General features: G+C 39.9%; 1 protein-coding gene across 6 annotated transcripts in view; it reads right to left on the reverse strand.

Annotated features, from left to right (window-relative positions):
• Nucleotides 1-22,110, reverse strand: part of ITPR2 (inositol 1,4,5-trisphosphate receptor type 2) — a 264,932-nt gene that overhangs the window by 110,900 nt on the left and 131,922 nt on the right. For all 6 annotated transcript variants that reach the window (XM_046904326.1, XM_015291441.4, XM_015291434.4 and 3 more), the window contains 3 exons: nt 13,975-14,165; nt 12,500-12,642; nt 10,438-10,546 (listed from right to left, as the gene is read on the reverse strand). In XM_046904326.1, coding sequence (XP_046760282.1) covers nt 10,438-10,546; nt 12,500-12,642; nt 13,975-14,165 — 443 coding nt within the window. The remainder of the gene's footprint in view (nt 1-10,437; nt 10,547-12,499; nt 12,643-13,974; nt 14,166-22,110) is intronic.

Consider the following 22,110-nt stretch of genomic DNA (forward strand, 5'->3'; position numbering starts at 1 on the left):
CACGCATAATTCAGTAAAGCTCTGGGATTTGTAGAATCAAAACTTGAAGAACAGATACTCTAGAGGCTCAAAGAAATCCCAAATTAACTACTTGTAATTAAAAAATCTCGTGATTTTCAAGCCAGATCTCGTGATTTGTTTGCAGCCTGACTCAGGGTTTTCAATGCTTAGAGTTGGCAACTCTGACTAAGCAGGGATATGAAATAAGAGCGAGAGTGACTACCCGCCAGGCTTCTGTTTTCCTGGGACAGAAGACAAAGCAGCTCTGACAATTCCAGCTGGCAATACCATCCAGGCACTCCTCCAAGGCCAAACACGCTGGATAAAATCCTCATCAGACAAAAAAAAACGTATCAGAAGCAGTTACTGTTGTTGCTTAATAGCTGTTTTCTTAAGTTCAATATAGCATATATTTTCTTTTCCTTGAAAGGATGAAGGGGCTGGAAGGGAAGAGTTGGGCCACAGTATCGACAAATGCCTTGCCAGATGTCATTAGCGATGAAGTCCCTTACAAATTACATCAGTATGAAACAAATCTGAAAACAGTGAGTTTCCATTTCCTCCTCACGTCTGGCTAGACAGAGACTTCAAGATCAGCTTTCATCCATAGTTTGGAATCAACCCTCCTGTGCTTCTTGCTTAGTGAGGCAGGGGTGTTAAGCAAGTAATTGCTATCATTAAAAAGAAAAATAGCTCGATCACTCCTGCTCCTCATCCCTGTCAAATACTGACTCCTTCATTAGGCTTCCCCAGAGCCATTTCAGTACATTGCACTCATCTCCTCCCTGCTCCAGATAGAGGTAGGAGACTCCAGATGGGGCATGTCTCCAGCCACAGCCCTTCTACCTTCCTGAGTGATGCCTAATCCTGAGCCAATAACCCCAAGCATCCCCACCAAGCTGGTATCTGACAAGATGGTCTGGACTGTAATGGGACTCCAACGTCCACCTTCTAGTAGCACTCAGCCCTCCCCACCTGCTCATGGGTGAAAGAAAAAGAGGGCCAGTGCAGCGAGAGGCTAAGAAGAAGGCCCTTTCTGGTTCTTACTGCTTTTGCTTCCCCTAGAAAGGCAAGAGCGTATATCTGAGAGAAATGTGTCCTTAGTTCTTCGTGTTTTGACTGACAAAACCAAACAATACCATAAACAGAGTTTTTCTATAGAAACGCAGCTCCTGAAACACTTTACTGAGCTGTAAATCTTTGACTAAAGCATTTATATAACACCATCTATTCACGCTGCCCTAACTAACCTTAACTAACCATTCCATTATAATGAGTCCATTATCCCCTGCTTTATTGTATTTTTTCTTAAAACAGAGATCAAAGATTTGGATCTAGTGGCATCATGCCGATTTCATTTTTATTACTGGCTCCCTGGGTCTATCATAAATATTCATTGGCCATCCTTAATACAATGCATTGAATTCTGCTCACTGCTATCACTGGTGCAATTGCAAACTACAAGCAGGGTTGTTGCTCAAACATATTAAATAAAGCAACGGCAAATTTCTGACAGTCAACAACAACAACAACAACAACAAAAAACACCACAAAACAAAACAACCCTTCCCCCTTCCAAGGAAATTCAAGGCTGAAGGAGACATTTTCTCTCGCCCCCTCTACGACTGCAGACATTTGACTGCTGTGGGAGGTTGACTGTGCAGCAGCAGCAGCAGCTGACCTGCTCCCACAGACAGGAGGCATTTTTGAGAAGTCCACAGTTGCCACACAGTGGTCTCTGTGATAATGCAGCATTACGCTGTGTTCATCAGGATAAACAAAAAATGTTCCTCGGCAGAGATATAAAAACTGCTCAGAAATGCGGACTTGATGCGTAGCAGCTAATACTTTTAAATATTAATTAATGGGGGTGGGGACAGAAATATCCCACAACTCAGTCAGCAAAAAGTGTTATACTTTCTTTTTTTCTTATGATACCCAAGAACAACTGCAGATATCCCAAACTTCAGGATGCCACAATTTGTTCCTTCTCCCATACTCATCACTCCCACGTTCCATGGAGCTCCTCACTGCAGTGCAGCTCTCTTGGCGTGAGGCAGGCAGGCGAGGGAAACACTAATTGCACCTGTGTGCTTTGCTCCTGCTCTATGAATAAACACAGACACAGGCTTCTTGGGATGTCATCTGGACAGTTTAAACAATCACCAGTTGCTAAAATTTGGTTGGCCATGGGAATTACATTTCTCCTCATGTTAAGCAACTATTAGATCATTAATGCATATAGAAACATAGAATCATAGAACCCTCAGAGTTGGAAGGGACCACTAAAGGCCATTAGTTCCAATGCCCCTGCCATGAACGGGGACACTGTGGCTAGATCAGGTTGCCCGGGACCTTATCCAGCCTCACCTTGAAAGTGTCCACAGACAGGACATCCACCACATCTCTGGGTAATCTGTTCCAGTGCCTCACCACCCTCACTGTAAAAGATTTTTTCCTTATATCTAGCCCAAATCTATGCTCTTTGAGCTTGAAGTCACTTACTCTTCTACTGTCACTACAGACTCTGCTGAAGAGTCTTCCCCTTCTTTCCTGTAGCTCCCCTTTAGGTATTGAAAGGCCGCTATCAGGTCAACTCGCAGCCTTCTTCAGGCTGAACAGCCCCAGCTCTCTCAGCCTGTTCTCATAGGAGGGGTGCTCCATCCCTTGGATCATTTTTGTGGCCCTCCTTGGGATGCACTCCAACAGATCCATGTCCCTCCTGTAGTGAGGACTCCACATCTGGACACAGTACTCCAGGTGAGGCCTCACCATCGCACAGGAGAGGGGCGGGATCACTTCCCTTACCCTGCTGGCCACGCTTCTTTTGATGCAGCCCAGGATACAGTTGGCTTTCTGGGCTGCGAGGGCATATCAGACATTCTATATTCTTTTAAAAACAAAGCAATGTGGTAGGACATGGAATGCACATTCAGATATTTATCTTCTAACGTGACTCCACCACAGAGGTAATATACTGCTCATTGCAAAATAAGATGCCACAGGAATAAATCACCTAAAATAAATATTTATATTTATGCATAGGAATATATTCTCAAACAAAACTCCACAAATCTGAAGATGAGAACCATACGATAAAACTGCTGACTCAGTTTATTTATTAATCTACAACATACCTTTGGTCATTTATCTACCCCTTTGCCAATGTAGTATCTGTTAGAAACTTGTATTAAATTCCTAAAAATCTTTTACTGCTTTGGTCATGATTTAAAATACATAAATAAAACCAGACCAAAATAAAACCTCGATTCTGATGCCTTCATGATGTAGAATTTGATTAGAATACATATAGTGAAATCTTTAGTGAAACCCATCACACAATTAAAAAAAAAAAAAATCTATTGTAGTTCTTCACATATAGGATCCTGGTAAGTTTCAGCAATTTTGTGCATGAGTAGGGTGACATGAATCATATTCAGAGGTCTGTGAAGGTTTCGTTTGTTAAAAGCTTCCTTCCCTTGCACTCATTTCTGCCTGTTTTTAACTAAGAATAGTATTAGTAGAAAAAGATGCCTAACAGTTCACAGTTGGTTAGGATCTCCTCGCTGGTTTTGCTGTTCTTCAGATCAGACCCATAGAAAGGAATTCATATGAAAAAAGGAGCAAACAAGGAGTACCCTTTTTGTCACAAACACTATATAGACAGGAAATTACAGAGCAGAAGTTGGACATACGAAGTTCAGAGCAAGGTTTGTTATTATTTTGCTTGTTGCCGTATCTACAGAAAAGAAAATATTGTATGGTATCAGATGCTCCTTTAGAGGAAATATATTATATGCAAGAAGGGCAGATGATACAAGTTCCAAAACAATTTATCAATCAGGATGTAGGGCTTAATATTTCTGAACCAAATCTGGAGAACAACATATCATATTCTGAGAAAATGAAAAATAATATGTGCTACTGAGAGGCTGAGATCTTTAGAAAGAAAAGTATTTACAACTGTGTTTTCTCAGCCTTGGTGTCTGCCACTGGATTTGTTTATGACTTGGAGAAGAATAAATAAAAAATAGGAAACAAAGAAAAATAAGTGCCAGTGAGCTGAGTTAAAAGCACCTTTAAGTCACCAGAGATAACACATTTGGATGACGGTGACAGTTAACGATTACATATTAAAGAGAAGGCAACATCATGAAAGCACCCAGTCCCATAAAATAGTTAGGAATGTGCTTCACTCCCATCGCAGCATATTCAAGAGCTCATCTTTCACTGAATCAGGCCTTTACACCCCAGCAGAGGTCAGAAATGCTGTCTCCTATCTGCGTTTGACAGACGATCCTGTCCAGGTGACCAAGAGCCACAAGCTCTGCCTCAGACTATGCCTGACAGAGACCACAACAAGCTCTTCACAACTGGCGCAGGCCAAGGGGCTTTGAACATCCCTCCGAACACAAGCAGATGATACTAAAAGTCTGGATCAAATGTTTGGGGCCTGTGACTTAGAGAAAAAATGTTTCCCCTTAAAAGGAAGCCATGCTTTTCAGAGACTGAGTAGCTGCAGTTGCAGGTTTTTGCAACAGAAGCAAAATAAATCTCTCTATAAAGTGATTGGAAACCCAGCAGAATATCTGGGGATGGTCCAAAGCAACGCACATTGCAGAAGGGGTACTACAAAGATCAGGGAAGTTACTTCAGAACAGCCTATTTCGTGTTGTGTGTCAGAGCACCAGAAACATGCAGCGGTAACAACATGCCTTAGTGGCTGATGGCCCGAGGCGCTAAACACCACGGCTAATAATCCCTGGCTGGTACAAACAACGGTATCATGTGCTCTGTGATATCCTCATGCTTAATTATTCCAGCTTGAAGCTGAGAAGGAGGGGAAAGTGAAACTGCTTTGGTTTGTTTCATTGTACGTTTTATTGCTTTGGCTTGTAAAATGTCAGCATATGTGTATAATGAGAAATTACCACATTTTAAGGGTCTGACCACATTTAGTGTTTAGTCTTGCGTATCTGAGTGCTCTGACTCTCCTTCTGCTGCAATTACTGGCTCAGAGGATTCACAGCAATAGCAAAGCTTGAATACTCCACTACAGTGAGTCAGCGCCACACACCAGCACCTTCATGAAAACCCTCACACAGATGGAGACTTTGTCCCAGCAGTGTCTGAACTTCCTGCCGTGCTTGGTCACTTGACGGTTGTGACAAATTCACAACGCTGCTTCCGTGCCCATATCAGTGTACATGCTGATTGCAGCAACCACTTTGGCACTGCTAAACGTAATCAAATACTCTTCTTTCGTGAACCCCCAGTTCCTTCCAGAGTGCGCACTTATTGTCCTATGGTAAGAGGTTTAATGCAGGATATTGCAAAATGTCCTTTACCACCTGAAACTGATGGGTGATAATCAACATAAACAGCACTGAGCTTAAACATTTTCCTGTAGTGTTTCGAACCTCACATTACTCTACAAACTCACTGAGCTTAGTGAGGAGAGCAACCTATTGACAATAGGAAAAAAACCAGCCTAGTGCATAGTCATTTTTCTCTACAAACAGAAATAAAGCAGACAGCAAAACTGTTGAAGAAGTAAATATGATTCTGCAGAATGTCTGCAGTGTCACTAATCCAAAACGTAACAGAAATAAAGGAATTTCATGTTCTTTCTCTGACACAAAAATAAATGTCCTTTTACGGTATAATACGTTCAGAAAATCCCCACGTGTTCAGAATTATTCCCTTTTTCCCCCACTTATTATTCCTTATGTGTGTTATTTATGTGCATACCGCCCAATTCAGAGATGCGCTGAAAAGAAAATAATCTTGAGAAGTAAAATAGAAGGCAATAGCTACACCTTCAATTACAAAAAGCTGCAACGCTGGGACACTGCAGTGGCTCCCAGCAACATCACCCAGCTCCTAAGGCACACTGAGATCATTTTTCCCTGCACAAGAAGACCTGCAGTTCCACTGGTTTCAGCTTGACGGGTAGATCAATATATTTGCAAACTGGGACAGTTCCTTTCGAGAAAGTCATTCGAGTTTTCTCAACAGCTGAGTGTGAAAAGACTCAGGTTTTCTGGGATAAAAGGACCAACAGCCAACAGTGGCCATATCATGGATGTTTGCAGTGAAAAAGAAGCTGCATCAGATTTCACATGCATTTTGGTGTTGTTGCTGAAAACAACAAGGAGAGGATAGCTTACATTTCACAACTACAGTGGAATAGAAAAATATTAACATTCCAAAATGGAAGGCTACAAAGAACAAAGCTACCTCTACCATTCTGAATTGTGAAGCTGGTGCAAAATATTAAGAGAAAGACAATATCTTTCAGGAGTTTTTCCAAAATAAAGGTGAAAAGCACAAATACACACTTCTGACAATTAAGCAGCGTACGTAGTCTTTGTTCTGCTGACACTCAAAAAATATTCAACGTTTTTAATTATTTATACTGCAATTCAACTCCTAAAGCAGAAAGTAAGTATAAAGTCTGTTCCGCAGCACAAATAACCCTTACTGAAGTGTTCAGACGATTGTGCTTTTTCTAGAAACTACCATTTGGCAGGATATACAGTCTTGGACTCTACCATATTCTGCAATACACTATGATTCATTAGCACTCTGACCAGCCAATAATGTTATAGTAAACTTGTCAAATCTACATGTTACCATGTATAAAACTGTACATTTTTCTGAGAGATGTCGACCTCATTAAGAACAACTGGTAACATCTGAAGGCTGTACATGCTCAAGGCACTGACAGGTCAGCAGCCAAAGTGGGTTGAAATGTAGCCATATGAGCACAATCCAACAGAATCCAACAACTTCATCCAATTTGCTGAGGGTGGGTTTAAGTTCAGCTTCTGACCTCCCTTTGAAGCAGCTGGGAGCACTCACCCCTCCGGGCCCACCTGCTGTGTTGCACTGACAGTTGCTTTCAGAAAGGCAGCAAGGTAATTTTAAGATTTCAGTTAGCTCCAGTCACTTGCAAAGTGCATTGCTGGCAATGGCCTACATCTCCCATGTGCTTCTGAAAATGTTCTCTATATTCTGTGACACGTAAGTATGTCTGGAGTCAGCATTCACAAAGAAGTTAAACTGAAATCAAGCACTATGGCAAAGAACAAGACTTGAATAAAAACTTCAGAAATACTAGACCAAATGGTGGTATAAAAACCACCAGCAATAACAAACAAACACAGATGGGGCAGACCCAGTCCAAGGGCAGTCCTTTCACTCTCTTCTGTTCCTCTTCTTAAACAGTCAATATAAAGTGTGCTTTTATCTATACCACAGTAATTGCCTGGGCACCGCTTCACCCAAGTGCCTTAATGCTGTTCTGAAAGACCTTTCTGTAAGAAAGGGGCTGTAGATCAAGTTTCATTCCAGTTAGTTACCTAATCAATACAAATAGGACTAGGACTTAACACAGAACTCCGGGGAGACTGTGATAATCACCTGCAATTACTTATGAAAGCCAATCAATGACCAGGAGGTTTTATGTGTCATTTATATACCTTAAATCAAACTTCTGAAATTAAACTTTGATTCCTAACACAATTAGATGTAGCAGCACTAAGCAAAACAGTGCACAAGCAAGCACTGCCTCAAAGGCAGACTACAAGCGCAACTGAGGATGAAGCCAGGAGAGCATGAGCAGCACATACCAGAAACACGCAACGAGAGGAGGCTCAACAATAGAGTTGACTCTAGGCAATGGATAAGGGACAGATTGGAAATAGTCATGAAAACAGTGAAATATGCTCCTAAAGATATCTTTTTCCTCCTGCTGCTTCATCAATACAGAATACTTTACAGCAGCCAAATGAAAGAAAAGGCAACAGAATGCTCAGGTCCCATATCTGGATCTTAACTATGGGAAGAAAGAGACAGGATTATATTTGATTTCATTTTTTTCTGGTTTCTTACTGTAATAAAGTCTGCAGAAAGTGGAAGTTTACCATTTCTGTCAAATGTATGACAAAAAGTATGCTATGATGTATGATTAAGAAACAGAGGCCTTCTGTCAGAATGCCATGTGTCTCTCTGTAGCTTTGCACTTACGTTACTGTTAAATCAAAGAATACCAATATACCATAATATTAGCAAGAGACAGAATTAAGGGGATACTAGATACAGAATATCCCAAGTTGGAAGGGACTCATAAGGATTATCAAGTCCAACTCCTGGCTCCACACAGGACCACCCAAAAATCTGACCATATGCCTGAGAGCATTGTCCAGATGCTTCTTGAACTCCAGATAACATTTCAGACAGTGACAAAACCATTCACTAGAAGTTGGAAACATGCACAACAGGCTATTCATTGTTCTATTTTTACTCTTCTGAAGTCTTCATTACAAACAATGACTCCTAAGAATATAAAGCCAGATACGTACTTGCAAATCATACAGGCTTGTTTACTCATTTATTTGCTTGCACTGATTCATTATGTTTCTTACGTGTAAAATCTACAGGATTTTAGAGAAAGCATGAAGGAGAAATTCTGTTTCCTGAAAAGCTCTTCCACCTGCCATGCCTTTACCACTCCTGAAATGGTGGAGGTCATGAGAGGGCTCTGGCTTACACCCCTTGATGTCCACTGCTGAGGACCAGAGGCTGGGCTGGTAGGGTGCAGAGCCCCTACAAACCAATGGAGTACGCTCCCTCTGGTGGCTTCACTCAGACTTGATTTACCAGCATCCATGCAAAGGCACCAAGAGCAATTAAAACAGAAAAGGGTTTTTTGTTTGTTTGGAATGTTGTGCAGTGAGGCACTGTTTTTTTTCCATCTAAGATTATGTTAACTTTTGGTGGGTCAGTGTAACTATTTTGGAGAGGTTTAGCACTTTTCTTCGTAGCATGCAGTTAGAAAAGGAAGGAAGATTTTCCATGTGATGCAGCAGGATTATGGACCCAGAAAGTTAACGGAGTAAGTAATAATAATAATAATAAAGAATAATATCTGCTTCACATGTGAAACTTGTTAGGACATGAAAAAAACCAACAGTCTGCTCAGGCCTGACCACATTATTCTTTCAGCTAGATTCTTTACAGGAGGTGAAGAGGAGATTGATTTGCTCTGCTTGCACTGGTTTGGTTGTTTCTGTATACAGAAAGGCTGATGTTTTGCTACTACTTCCTTTGTCTTCATTTCACTGTTCTGCACTCAAGAGTTTTTTAATCCTGTTGGCAGGTTGCTTAGAAGCTTGGGCAACATGCTCCCATATTCATATGTTGAAATCAAAATAAAGACTATACAGTCAAAACAAAGACACCGTGAATAATCCCCATTTGCAATATATGGCTCATTTATCATAAAAGAGAAGAGTTTCTGCCTTATCACATTGTTTGACAGTACAAAAACACTTAACTGTAAAAATAAAGTCTCAAACATTCAGAAATAGGCATGCATATCTTAGTCACCAAAACACTTTTCCTAAGGTTAGATTAGATTGAATCTCAGAGCTATCATATCGGAATGGTGGATAAGTCTGCCAGGTACAATAACATGAATGAGCGCTGTTACTTTGATATGTGAGAATATTTGGGTGTAAAAGCCTAAGATGGTGAAATGGTGTGACTTTTCTCCAAGTGAAGTGAAACCCATGAACACACTTGACTAAACATGTCAGCTGCGATCAAATGAAAATAATGGCAGTGAAAGATTAGATAATAGCCGTATGATTCATCTTTAAGAGTGAATAATACTGAAAGAATTTGGGGAATACTCAGAAATATGGACAAGGAAACACAGAAAAGGTACACAAAAGGCTTATAACCTTTAGGAGGGGAAGGCTGAGATGCAAGTTGGAATCTAGTTACCAACACCCAAAGCTGCAAGCAAAAGAAAACTGACATTTGAAAAAGTTCTTTTTTGCTGTTTTGAGAAAAAAACTGGGCAATAAGGGGAAGGAGAGACAGAACAAATGTTAATGGGTTCAGGAAAAATTAAGACATTCTGCAGACTGTGTCACTTCTCCATAGAACAGGCAACTCTACTTAAACATTACATATTCCTGTCACGCGTTCATAAGCATTAAAATGTTTATGGAGTACAGAAGTCTGGCACCACAGGCAGCGGAGAAAACTGTACAATTGCAATTAAAAAACCCAACGTTTCTAATTGATTATCTGCTAGATAAAGTCAGACGTCAGACCTACGGACTAGTTTCTAGAAACACCTACCTCCAATACATAATAATTAAATATAGCAATATTAGCTAGTGCAAATTCATTTAGTCTTTCTTGCTTTGACTCCTGTAAAGTCCCTGACACAGAACTATCTACGTAAGGCAAGTAGTTTCCTTGGTTTAAATCTTACTTTCTGTCATGCCACATTGTTTCTGAAAAACCACATCATCTTTAAAATGCGTAAGAAATTGAAAGCATACTCTGTTACTGTTCTAGAACCCACATTTTAATACCACTCTATTAGTTCTATATTTAATAATAAAATGGTAGCAGTACCTCTTCTGCAAAGTTAGTTTTCTTGTCAAGCATTTCTCGTAATGTCTGAAGAATTTTAATGCAGAGCTTTTCTTCTTTCTCCATCAGCTTCTTTGTGTGATTTATCAACCTTAAAGTAAAATATTAAACCTTAAAGAGCATTGCACGTTGTTACTAAGCCATGCTAAAATTTCTTCATGCAAAAATTACTCATCATTTTATTTCCTTTCCTCAGGAAAAAATACAAGTAGACAAAAGAAATCATAATTAAAAAGGAAATGGGGCTCTCAAGGTATTGTGAGTTTTTTCGTACAACTTGTGCATCTTCTTGCCCATACAGAAGGTAGAATTCTATACCTACTTTTTCTGAATGCTTCCAGATTACGATTGTGCTCCTTACAAACTTTAAAAGCTACAACCTTTGTACACCTTCCAACCTCAGTAGTGGTTATCATAAATTATATAATGAGCAAATTTATTTTATAATGAGCCAAATGGATCCAAAAGGATCCCCAAAGCATTCCTAAAAACCTCACATGGAAACATTCAAAAATGCAGTTATTTGGCTGAAGCACAGCCATTGTTTACACTCACACAACTTCATGAGACTGTCTGAAGTCAGAAAGCAAGGTACACGTTTGATTCTAGCTAAAATTGTGCCAAGAGTTTGGGTTTTAGCATCCTTAAGCCAATGCCAGAAGAAGCCTTTTTATTTCTGTACAGAGCAAGTCCTAGCATAGCTGCTGTGAAAACAGAAGAAAGGTGGAAATCTGAAGGCCCTGGACAGGTTTCCTTTCTTCAATACCACTGCTGGCTTAATTGAACAGCGTTTGAATTTAAGTGTACGATGAACACACAGCAAAGGCACCATGGCCACCAATTCACATAGACACATTACCGGTCATAAAGCACAAGCAGTCACCCAAAATAGGGTTGAGAGGGACAAAACGGCATCATCTAAATCTCTGCTCTGTAACACAAGGTAACTGATTAAAGCATTGCACGCTTTGCATGCTAAAGCCATCTTGGACTCCATAAAAACACCACGCAGGACTTTCCCATTGTCATTGGGAACCAATGTTAACCAAATTCATGAATTATGAGTCCAAAAATATAGCGATCTCAGGTCTGCAGTGCTAACAATATTTTTTGAAGTTACATATTTATATCAGGGTACTTACATTGCCCTGCAAAACATTCCTCACTGTGCAAGTTAATTAAATCCAACAGAAACCTGTTTATTGCATTATATGGGCCACACTCAGCAGACCTCAACTTGATTTGATACTAACTTTGAACAGAAGTTTGAGCAGAGGGAACAAGATGGAACAAGTTCCAAATTTAACTTCACTTTTCCAAACATACGAAGTATATTGTTACAGTGCTACCTCTGCAGAATATGCAAAAAGCCAAGGAACCAGGAGAGCTTCCAAATGTGTCAATTTCCCCACATTAAGTCAGTTGAAATTAGAGTTTCTCAAGGGCAGTGAAGGCAACTCACCCGAGGATTAATAAAAAGTATAGAAGAACTCTATTCCAATGCACAGATTGCAAATAAAACATCTAATAATTCAGGATCAGGTGGGGTGCCAGTGAAATGTATATTAAAAAGAGCCAATGCAGTTTAAAATAAAAAGCAAATGGTTTATTTGTTTTATTAAAAATATCTATATGTATATATAGATATATATAGCCCTGAGCACCCTTCTCCATTATGAAATCCTGAAAATTCTACCATGGAAAGTCTAAGTTTCTGCTGTCAGTTTGGAGAAACTTAATAGCAAAAGTAGCCCATTAAGAAAACAGAAGTAGGTTGTTCCTGTCAGAATTTTAACAAGCGACTAACATTCAATTTCTAGGCAGACAAGGCAAGCAATGCTCTCTCTCGACTCCTCTCCAGACTTCTAAATCTCTGAAAAACATATAACATGCAGCAAAAGACCTCAATTTAAGCTTTCAGTATGAACTCAGACTCCTACATGCTTAAGTCACTACTGAAAATTAGAGGGGAGTGCTGTTGAAAAGTTTAACTTCCTGTCATCTTTTCCAAAGAAGCAAATAGGCCTCTCCTTATACCACTTACTTGGACATGAAAGCACCACACCGTATTCTGGCATCACTCCCTTCAGGAAAAAGAAGCTCTGGACTGTGCAGCACATCAACCAGCACTGAGAATTCAGCCTGCATCATGGGAGTGAACTGCTGCTCCAAGGAGGACACTACATCCTAGGAAATAAAGATGAGTATAATTTACAACTAAAGCTGGCCAAGAAAACTAAAAGAACGTTGCTGTGGAGCTGCACAACACTGTGGGCTATTTGACCCAGCACTTCTTAACCCACGCTACAGTAAAGCAACCTCCTTCTCCACAGCTGCTCCTCAATCTGGCTGAGGCAGGAAAGGTGCCCATTACTTCTTTATATTTCTTTTGTATTTCTTTTATATTTCTCCCCTGCAGTAATGTCTCCAAAACACTCAGGAACATTCAGAATGAGAGGATGGCCACGAAGATGATCAGAGGGCTGGAACACCTCCCCTAAGGAACAGGCTGAGAGAGCTGGGGCTGTTCAGTCCGGAGAAGAGAAGGCTCTGGAGGGCCCTTACAGCAGCCTCCCAGTACCTAAAGGGGACCTACAGGAAAGCTGAGGAAGGACTTTTTACAAGGGATATAAAGGGACGTATGAGGGATATATTTAAGGAATATATTTTTATAGCAACAGGATGAGGAGAAATGGCTTTAAACTGGAAGAGGGTCAATTTAGACTAGATGTGAGGAAAAAATTCTTCACTGTGAAGGTGGTGAGACACTGGAACAGTTTGCCCAGTGAGACTGTGGATGCCCCCTCCCTGAAAGCACTCAAGGCCAGGCTGGATGGGGCTTTGAGCAACCTGGTCTAGAGGGAGGTGTCCCTGCCTATAGCAGGGGGTTGGAACTAGGTGATCTTAAACGTTGCTTTCAACCCAAAGTGCTCTATGATTCTATGATGTTTCTATGATGGCGTGCTGGAAATGCACTGCATTCTGTATACATTATGTTAGTGTATCACCTAACATGTTGCTTCCTGAGTATGTAGGGCCCCTGTATTTATTTGAGTCCTGCTGGTTTTCATAAACACCTTATGTTATTTAACCACTATATGCACAAGATGATTTCCATGTTTTAAGTAATCTCTAGTGAAAGAAGCCTGACATAATGGTTCCTATAAACCAGAGGACCTCCTTCCACACCCCAAAAAGAACATGTGACTGTGACAGGGCAGAAAGGAGATCCTTCTCTGTGGATCACTTTAGGGAACAAAAACAAACCTCCAACCCCTCTCTACTGACTTCTGTATGAGTTGAATTCAGATCATGGATCAAAAGTTCCTCAGTGTTGAATCTACTCAGAACAGGCACCAAACAGGAGCTGAGCTCTCTGCTTCCACCACCAAGAAGTTCAAGATTTACTGTATTTCAGCATTTAAATGGCAGTGAGTCTCTCTGTGGTGTTTTCCACAGCTGACACATCACAGATAAATGCACAGCTACTACCAGCCCAAACCGTTTCACGTTTTGTACCTGTAGTTTTTCTATTATGTTCCTGTAATCCCAGGCAGGCCCACCAAGAGCTTCTTTAAAACGTGGTCCGCTGCGGGCTGACATTCTCCACCCCATGGCTGCCCTCTGCACCATGTTAGAGTGACTCTTCATGAACAAGGTGTTGACCTGGCTGTCCAAATCCACCGGAATTGCAATCCCACGGTTCTTCGCTTTAAGAGAAAGGAAGAAGAAATGTAGAGTGAAAAAAACTTCATAGCCTTCTGCAAACCATGGCATGCAAAATCCTGATACTCTAGAAGCTGGGAGGGACAGACAGTGGGATTTCACTTCAGTAAGTTTTAAAAATAAGGATCAAAACCTAAGCTGGTATACATCAGCTGTTATCTAGTTAAAGACAGAGAGCTGCACCACTTAAAATGAGCTGCGAATGGTTTCCAGTTTCACAGGCACAGACACTTATTTTTTAAAGACAGATTATTTTTTTTTTACCAATTCATATAAAAAAAATAAAATCAGATCCAGAGATACTAATAAGAGTAACAAAAAGAACATGCAGCAAAGCTATTTCTGTATTCAGGAGTAAATTCAAAAGTTCTTCTTTCTAGCAGAGATATGCACAACTTGCTAATTTATCCCAAGTGCTGTTTGTTGCTTTTCTGGCCACTTTTTCTTGCAAAGACCTTGAGAAACCAAGTGTATACAAATTAAATTTGAAAGACCTTCTCTTCTTTTCTCTTCCTTCAATTTCCTATACAGACAGAGTTGTTAAGTCATGAGATTCTAGGACACCGCTGCAATATAACTGATAAGCAGATACAATTGGCAAATACAGATCAATAATTCGACTTTTTTAATATTTTTTTTAGGCTTTGGTGTGAGGTGGGAAGTCATAAAAGAGAGAATAATAGTGAAAAAAAAACCTGGAGGAAGACTTGCTCCACTTTTTACAGAGCATCCACTGTTAAACTCCCACTGCATACTGAGCTGAAAAGGAAGTCCAAAAGACAATGCTAGAAGGTAGCTGCCCTTTCCTTTCTGAATATGTTTGGATTAGCTATCTCTCTCTATTTCACCAGAGATCAGAGTGACATTCTTCTAAGGCTCAGCATGAGTTGTCTGAAATTTGACAAACAAACAAGAGAGTGATGCAGCAGTACTTCTGTTTGAAAGATGAGGTCACATTTAAATGATTAGGTTTTATATTCTATGTCTATCTCATTTAATTTCCATGGCACAGTTTATGCTTAGTAAAAACTAAGAAATAGTCCTAGCCCATTTGTGGTTCTCTACCATAAACTGGCAGTAACTAATTTATTTTTTTCCCTTATTGAAATGAGGTGGATTTTTTTTTTTTTTAAAGCATTGGCCCACATTAAAGTTGTTCACAACACGTCATTTCTCTGAGGCATTTCCCCCCTGCTGCATTAACATGCATGCTTTGCACAGAAGAGGAAGGCATCAAAAATATCCCACCTCTCCCTCCCATTTCCTAAAACGTATACAACTTCAGGTCCTGAACTTCTGATGTCAACAGATGCCCCTCTTTCCTAAACAGACTGTGCATCTAACCCAACAGGAGTACTTGCAAGCACAGAGTCATGCATAGAGCTCTGATGAATGAAGGCTCACGTCTTGCCAAGCACAGTGAGTCATGGATCCCAGGCAGAAACTTTCTCTTCCTCTAAACACTATACTGTAATGGCAGCATTTATAATAAACTTGAAAGTGGCTGTGACACCTCAACCCTCAGCTTCAGAGACTATAGCAAGTGCGCTGCCATGTGCATCCTCATTCCCTCAGTACCTCTCACCAGCACACCCTACTCTCTTTCCCTTGGATCCCACAAAGGTGCATCCTGTGGCAGGACCAGGGCCTCCACCTGCTGATCAGGCTCAACTGCAACATCCCAGGCTGTTTAGATGGGATGGAAGAGAGCTCTCATACTCTATTTCTAGCTGGTACTTTCTTTTAAATAGTCTGCAGTAGGAAATTAAAAGAATTCTTGCTTAGGTCAAGATAGGAAGACATTTCCCAGTGACCATATGCAAATCATCACCACCAGAAGTACAGCAGTTTCAACACTGGCAATTGACTTTTCCTTCCCAGTCTCCATTTGTTTTGAAGGCAAGGTTCTTGATTATCATGAGGAAAATGCTACGTATGGCTGGTCATTATTTCTAATGACTGTTTTTCCGTGTTACTTGCCCAGGTTATTTTTCAAAACATATTTGTCCTGTTGCCGATTACGTTATTAAAGAAGTCCATTAAAGTTCTGCCAGTGTGGTTAGGGCGCTGTTGCCTATTAATCCAATTTATTGTGTCCTAATGTCAATCACGAGAATGTTATCGGACAATGCATACTTCTCAATTAAGTGATATGTATGCAGAATTCTGATACACCCAGGAATACATTTAGCAATGGGAAGCACACTGTTCAGAGGAAAACCCAGACTTCTGCAGTCCTACAGATGCCATTTGAAGTTAACAGCTTCCATCAATGTCTGAGCTGCAGTCAAGGACTATGACTGTTCAAAGCGTTGCAGCTAATTAAAACTATCACAAAGAAAACCAGAGAGAGAAAAAAAATATTCCTTTGTTTCCAACAGTTCTTATATGTATAATTCCATTTGTAATTAAGATCTGTATTAGTTGTCAAAGGGCACTGTTGAAGTCTAAGATGTAAACAAAGCCTTTGTCTTCTTATTTCTTTGCAGCTTGTAGAAAGTTTATCTTTCATTTGTTTCACATTTCATTATTTAAAACAACATGAAACATATTCGTACATTTTGGAAAGCTGATGAACAAATGTGAGCATAAATATTTATTTTTAATTTAGGTGTTGTAGGCTGCTTTCCTCTTCAAAATGTGTCAATCTCCCTTAAAGCATGAACATAAAATATTTAAAAGCATGTTTATTTTTGTTCCACTTAGAAATACTTTTGGACAGCACTCAAACTCGCAAAGTAGGGTTAGAGCTGGTAGAAAAAGGAATGAGGAGGGGGTAAAATTCTGTCCTTCATTTGACTAGTGAACTTAGGAAAAAAGCACGCTTACTTATCCATATGTAAACTGGTACCATAGCTATCTAGCAGAATACCTACCAGGATGGACTAGCACATATCTTCCACTTGGGCAAAAATCTGCCTTGCAGTGGAGGTCACAGTGCCTGTTTAAACACTACGTCAGTCCCAGTTAGGGCACTCTGCACAGGGCTAGTCACACTCTAAATAGACTATGCTGTTTTGCCAGTGCCAGAATAACTATGATTTGCTGCAGGTCACTCACAAGACTAGTGGTAATAACTGCACTTGAGCCAAGACAAGTGAACAAATGGCAGCAGCAGAAATGATAAGCAGCAATGTAGGTCATAGCAAAATGTTCTGCTCCATGCTGGGTGGTTGTGGACACGTTCAGTGTCCCATCAGCTTTGCCTCTCCTTTCTTGTTTTAACTATGAAAAAGTAGCGTGAGATGAGGACCCAAAAGAAAAGAGGAACATTAATGATGAGAATCAAGCAGCTTAATTCAGGCCTCTCTCTACAAGCAAGCTGGGCTCCACAGAAGTCCCAATAGCACACTCCAGCTGCTGAGAGAAGGGCTGAAACGGGCTGAATGCAATGTATTCTGTTAAATTACCTGCACGTACACCTCTTCACAGAACCACAGACCATGGAAGCAAAAGGGGAATCCTTACTGATGCGCTGTCCTTTCACTATGCTGTCTGCCTGAGAATAGGATCGATTTAATACTAAGGATTTCCAGGAAGTGGTCCTTACCTGTAATTTTCCTTGGAAAACTACTCTTCCGAGTAATATATTTTGCCATAAGGAAGCTTTTAATTCTCCGTGATAATCCCACCTTGTGTTTTCTAATTTTAGATTTTGCTCCATTAGCCTTGTAAGTATTACAAAATGATACAATATTTAATAGCCTCTCAGTGTTCAGTGCATTTTGTGCTACGTAAAGCAATCCCTAATCTAGGTTATGGGACACACTCACCAGGGTTTCACCACCTTAGAATTCCTCAAGGAGGAGTGGGACATAGAATGTGGGTCACAAAACCACCACGGCTGCTCCTAGGTGTGAGTTCCTTACTCTCCTTGCATTTTACACCCCTGTTGTACTTGCAGACAGCTATCTCATGTTCTGCCATCTTCCCCAGTTGTCACTTAACAGAGAGATGCATATTTAGTTCAATTAATTTGGCTCCATAAATCAGTCCCTGCAGCTCCTTAATCATTTACTGACTGCTTAACAAATGCATTTGGATAGAGAGACACTAATGCTAGCAACAGCATGACTTTTTAAGGAAAATAAAAGCTTCGTGTAGACAAGACACAAGTCTGCCAGTCTTGCACCCTTCACTCAGATGTTTTTTTCCAGCGGAAAATCTACATTAAAATATTTATCAGTCTGTAAAAAGATCATCATTGAATTTTTCTTGCAATTAGGGAAACACAAACAGTTAAAATAGAATAAAATATGTGTTTCTTCTGAAATGTACTCTTCTTGCTGTCAAAAAAGTAACAACAGGATAATTATCTTATTTGAACTAAAAGCTGAAAGTGAAGGTCTAGCTTTTATAAAATGGAAAATTGAAATAGGAAGAGGAACAAAGTATTTTCAAGGCTAAAAAAAATTGTTTAAAGGAAGTTCATCAGCATGGACGTTAAAACAAGTGCAGTAATTCCACAGAAGCAAGAGAATGTATCCGAGATTTTATGTTAAATGTTTCCTATTTCTGATCTGACAGGGAAATTGGAGTGGTTGCTAGAGCTTTTCAACATGACCATGGTCAACAAGCATCACAGGAAGTTATTTTTTTTGATTCTGTACTTCCTTCATGGGGTAACAGAGAGCCGAAAATGGAGAATAAACATAACTAGAAAGAACTCAGCCAGTCCTTCAGACCATTTGTTCTCTTGTTAAAGACAACCCACGTTTTTAAATCTCTTTTCAAAATGTATCAAGCTCCATATAAAACAAAGCTGCATTTTCTGCCATTTCTCCTCCCATTTTCTCTTGTTGATCATGAACAACCTTCCAAAGTTAGTTCCAAACCTCTCACTTACAATCTAACTTAATTTAGGTTACTTACAGCCTCACATATTTTAAATCCCATTGGTTTGGATCAGCACTGTCCTTTAGCTTAAACGTCTCTTCTTTGCCACTGTTGATCTTCCTAAGCACTAACAACACAGGCTTTTATTTTGCAAGGAAAAATACGCAGAACTCTCATAAAGTCTCCTCTTGTCACATGATTCTCCATTCCCCTGGTTATCACAATAGTACTTCCTCTGTACCTGTCACAGTTTTGAACTTCTGAAAAAGTATTCTTTCAAAATTTGCCTCCTGTTTTCAAGGATTCTCCTTTTGCTTTTCCAGCACAAAATCTTAGAGTATGATCTGATAATGAGTGATGTGATTTGGCTTGCTAATAGATTTTTTAAAAGGTCTGCCAAGAGAAATAGCCAAACAAAATGTGAGTTCATATCTACCACTGTTTACTCACCTGGAAATTCTAATTATTTCATTATTGGTGGTAATAGCAGTCATGCAAATGCTACTTAAAATATCCTTTGCATGCACACAGCATCAAAGGGAAGATGGAATTTGGAGAAAATACAAAGGATAAAGCTAATGAATACTACAACAACAAGAGTACAACACAACATGTGGCTCAGTACACTGAGGTGCTTCAACCCTGTAACAAAAGTGCAAACTCATACTCAGGGGTGAAGGTCTAAGAATCACTACTTGATTAAGAGGAAAAGGCAGCTCTTTGCAGAGGGTCTGGAAGACTGGTCAGCCCTGGAAGAAAGAACCTGCTCCCATACCATTCAAGATATAGTCAAGATCTTTAGTAGTGAAGACAGGTGACATTCCTTGGTATTACCATATGGAAACATAGCAGATGATTTAAACAGCAATCCTTCTGGCCTCAATCTTGAAAAGATTATAAGATTTAGGAACTGAAAGTCCTTTGATAATGAATTCACTCAAAACAAAATAAACTGTTAGTCTTCTTAGCTCCTCTGTTCTCATGAGGATCGGGGACCTTTTAAACAATTTTCATTTGTAGCTTCATCTTGCTGTCAAAATAGCCATTTTGATCATTCATTTTGGGACTGTATTTTCAAGCAAAAGATCAGTGCTATGTGATAACATAAAAATGCAGAAGTGATTTATTTATAATGTATTAATTTTGCTGAAGTGATTATCTGCTTCAGAAATTCACATGAACAAGAAGTATTACTATATATATTATTTTGTAATTATTTTAACTCACGCCAGTGTAAGCAACTGTTTACTAAGCAATAAAAATTCAAGTGTATTGGCATCTTTGTGTTCCAAATCTCCTGGAGTCACAGGAGGGTCTGCTGAAAAATGCATGCAAGCCTGTATACTTCCTGCTGAACTGGAGGCAGAGAACTGCCTGGAGACAAATATGTGAGTGAAGCTTGAAAAGCCTATGAAGTTTTTCCCTGGTGGTCAGGTGGAGTTGAACTACCAAGGTTATAAGAAATTAGCTGCTGCAACATATCCTCTTCTTGACCTGAAAGATAATGTACACTCTTACAGTGCTCATAAGAAGACAGATGTTAACTCCTAAGGCAATACTTATATCTACCTGCCAGCAATGTAAGTAGTAAGCACTGAGCAGAATGTACGTTGCTTAAACTTGCTCTGAAATGGGTCTTTTAAAAGTGCATTATTATGTGGATCTTTGATATCTTGGGAAATCTGTGTATGATCTCTCCTCCTGCTGAGATTCATTTCTAAATCCAGGGCTACTACCAAAAAAATTTTTTTAAATCATGTTTGTTCTTTCAACTCTATACTACATTTATTTTCCATCAAAAGTCTTTGGTCTCTGCTGTAAATCTGTCCAGTACTCTATCTCTCTGATATAGGCAAAATCTTTCTACAGTGTTTTTTTTAAACCCTGCTGTGAAACATGAAGGCCCTGACATTAAAGCTGTCAGACTCTCAAGTTAATAAAAAAAAAAAAAGAAAGAAAGAAAGAAAGAAAAAAAGCAGAAGAGTGTTCACAGATGCCTACCCAAAATTTCAAAATTCAAACCTAGTCCAAATACACAGCCAGAAAAAGAGGGAAAAAAAAAAAAAAAGAAAGAAAGAAGGGAAAGGAAAGGCTGGCCTATTTGTATTGTGGAATACAAATGCCTTGTCAAAAAGCCCCATTTTGTGCTGGTTTAACACTCGGTAGACAAGAAAACTTGATACACAGAGTAATTACAATTGCCTTGATTTGAAAAGCCTTTAGTACCCCCAACTGGTGTAGTTTCTCCAAAACTTTCCGTAGATGTGAACAGGCCTACTCAATTAGAAAAGGCAAGCCATGTTTGGCACCATACCTGAAAATGCCGAGTATCACATAAGGCTAAAATCTCATCTAGCTAGAGGAACTTTTATAGAGGTGCGTTTGTTAAAATATTCCATTTTCCACTTCAAATCTACCTTGCCCTTTTGGGAAATCCCTCTCAACAGCTGCCTTCTACTCCCTTTTGGTACTGACAGAATAAAATGCCAAATAGAAAAATTGTGGTAATTTGCTAATATGATACAGTTGTGCGGTGTTCACTATTGGTATCAGTAATGAATCCTTAAGTGGCTATAAAATGGACAAGGAAATCAACAAACTGCATGCTTTCAGGGGCCAGCTCCATGTCTGCCAGTCCCATGGCACACCAATGTCACTCACAGGCTCCCAGTCCTACTGCTGCTGCTGGTAGCATGAAAGTCACAGAGGAAGACATAGGGTAAGGCCCTTCAATGGTAGCTCAGCTCTACTTCCACATCTGAGGATGCCCAAAGACATGGGAGGGATCCCGTGAGCGCGAAGTCACAGAAGCACGAAGGCTGGACGGCACAAAGGCATACTTTAAAAAATGAACAAATAAACAAGAGCAAACCAGCCAACCAACCCACACCATAGACCGCTTCCATCAAGGTGATTCACACTTTTTCCCCATTTGGCTGTTATGGGTACAAATTCAGGTTGGCTGTTTCAGCACTAGGCTCGGGTGACTCTACATACCCTTTTCTCTGTGGCCTCTCTGAGCTAAAATTTGTTTTTAAGGTTCAGTTCCACAGAAATGTAGACATGGAGCTGTCTAGAAGTATCCACAGGGTA

This window comes from Gallus gallus, chromosome 1 (genome assembly GCF_016699485.2).
Source record: "Gallus gallus isolate bGalGal1 chromosome 1, bGalGal1.mat.broiler.GRCg7b, whole genome shotgun sequence".
Lineage (NCBI taxonomy): Eukaryota > Metazoa > Chordata > Aves > Galliformes > Phasianidae > Gallus > Gallus gallus.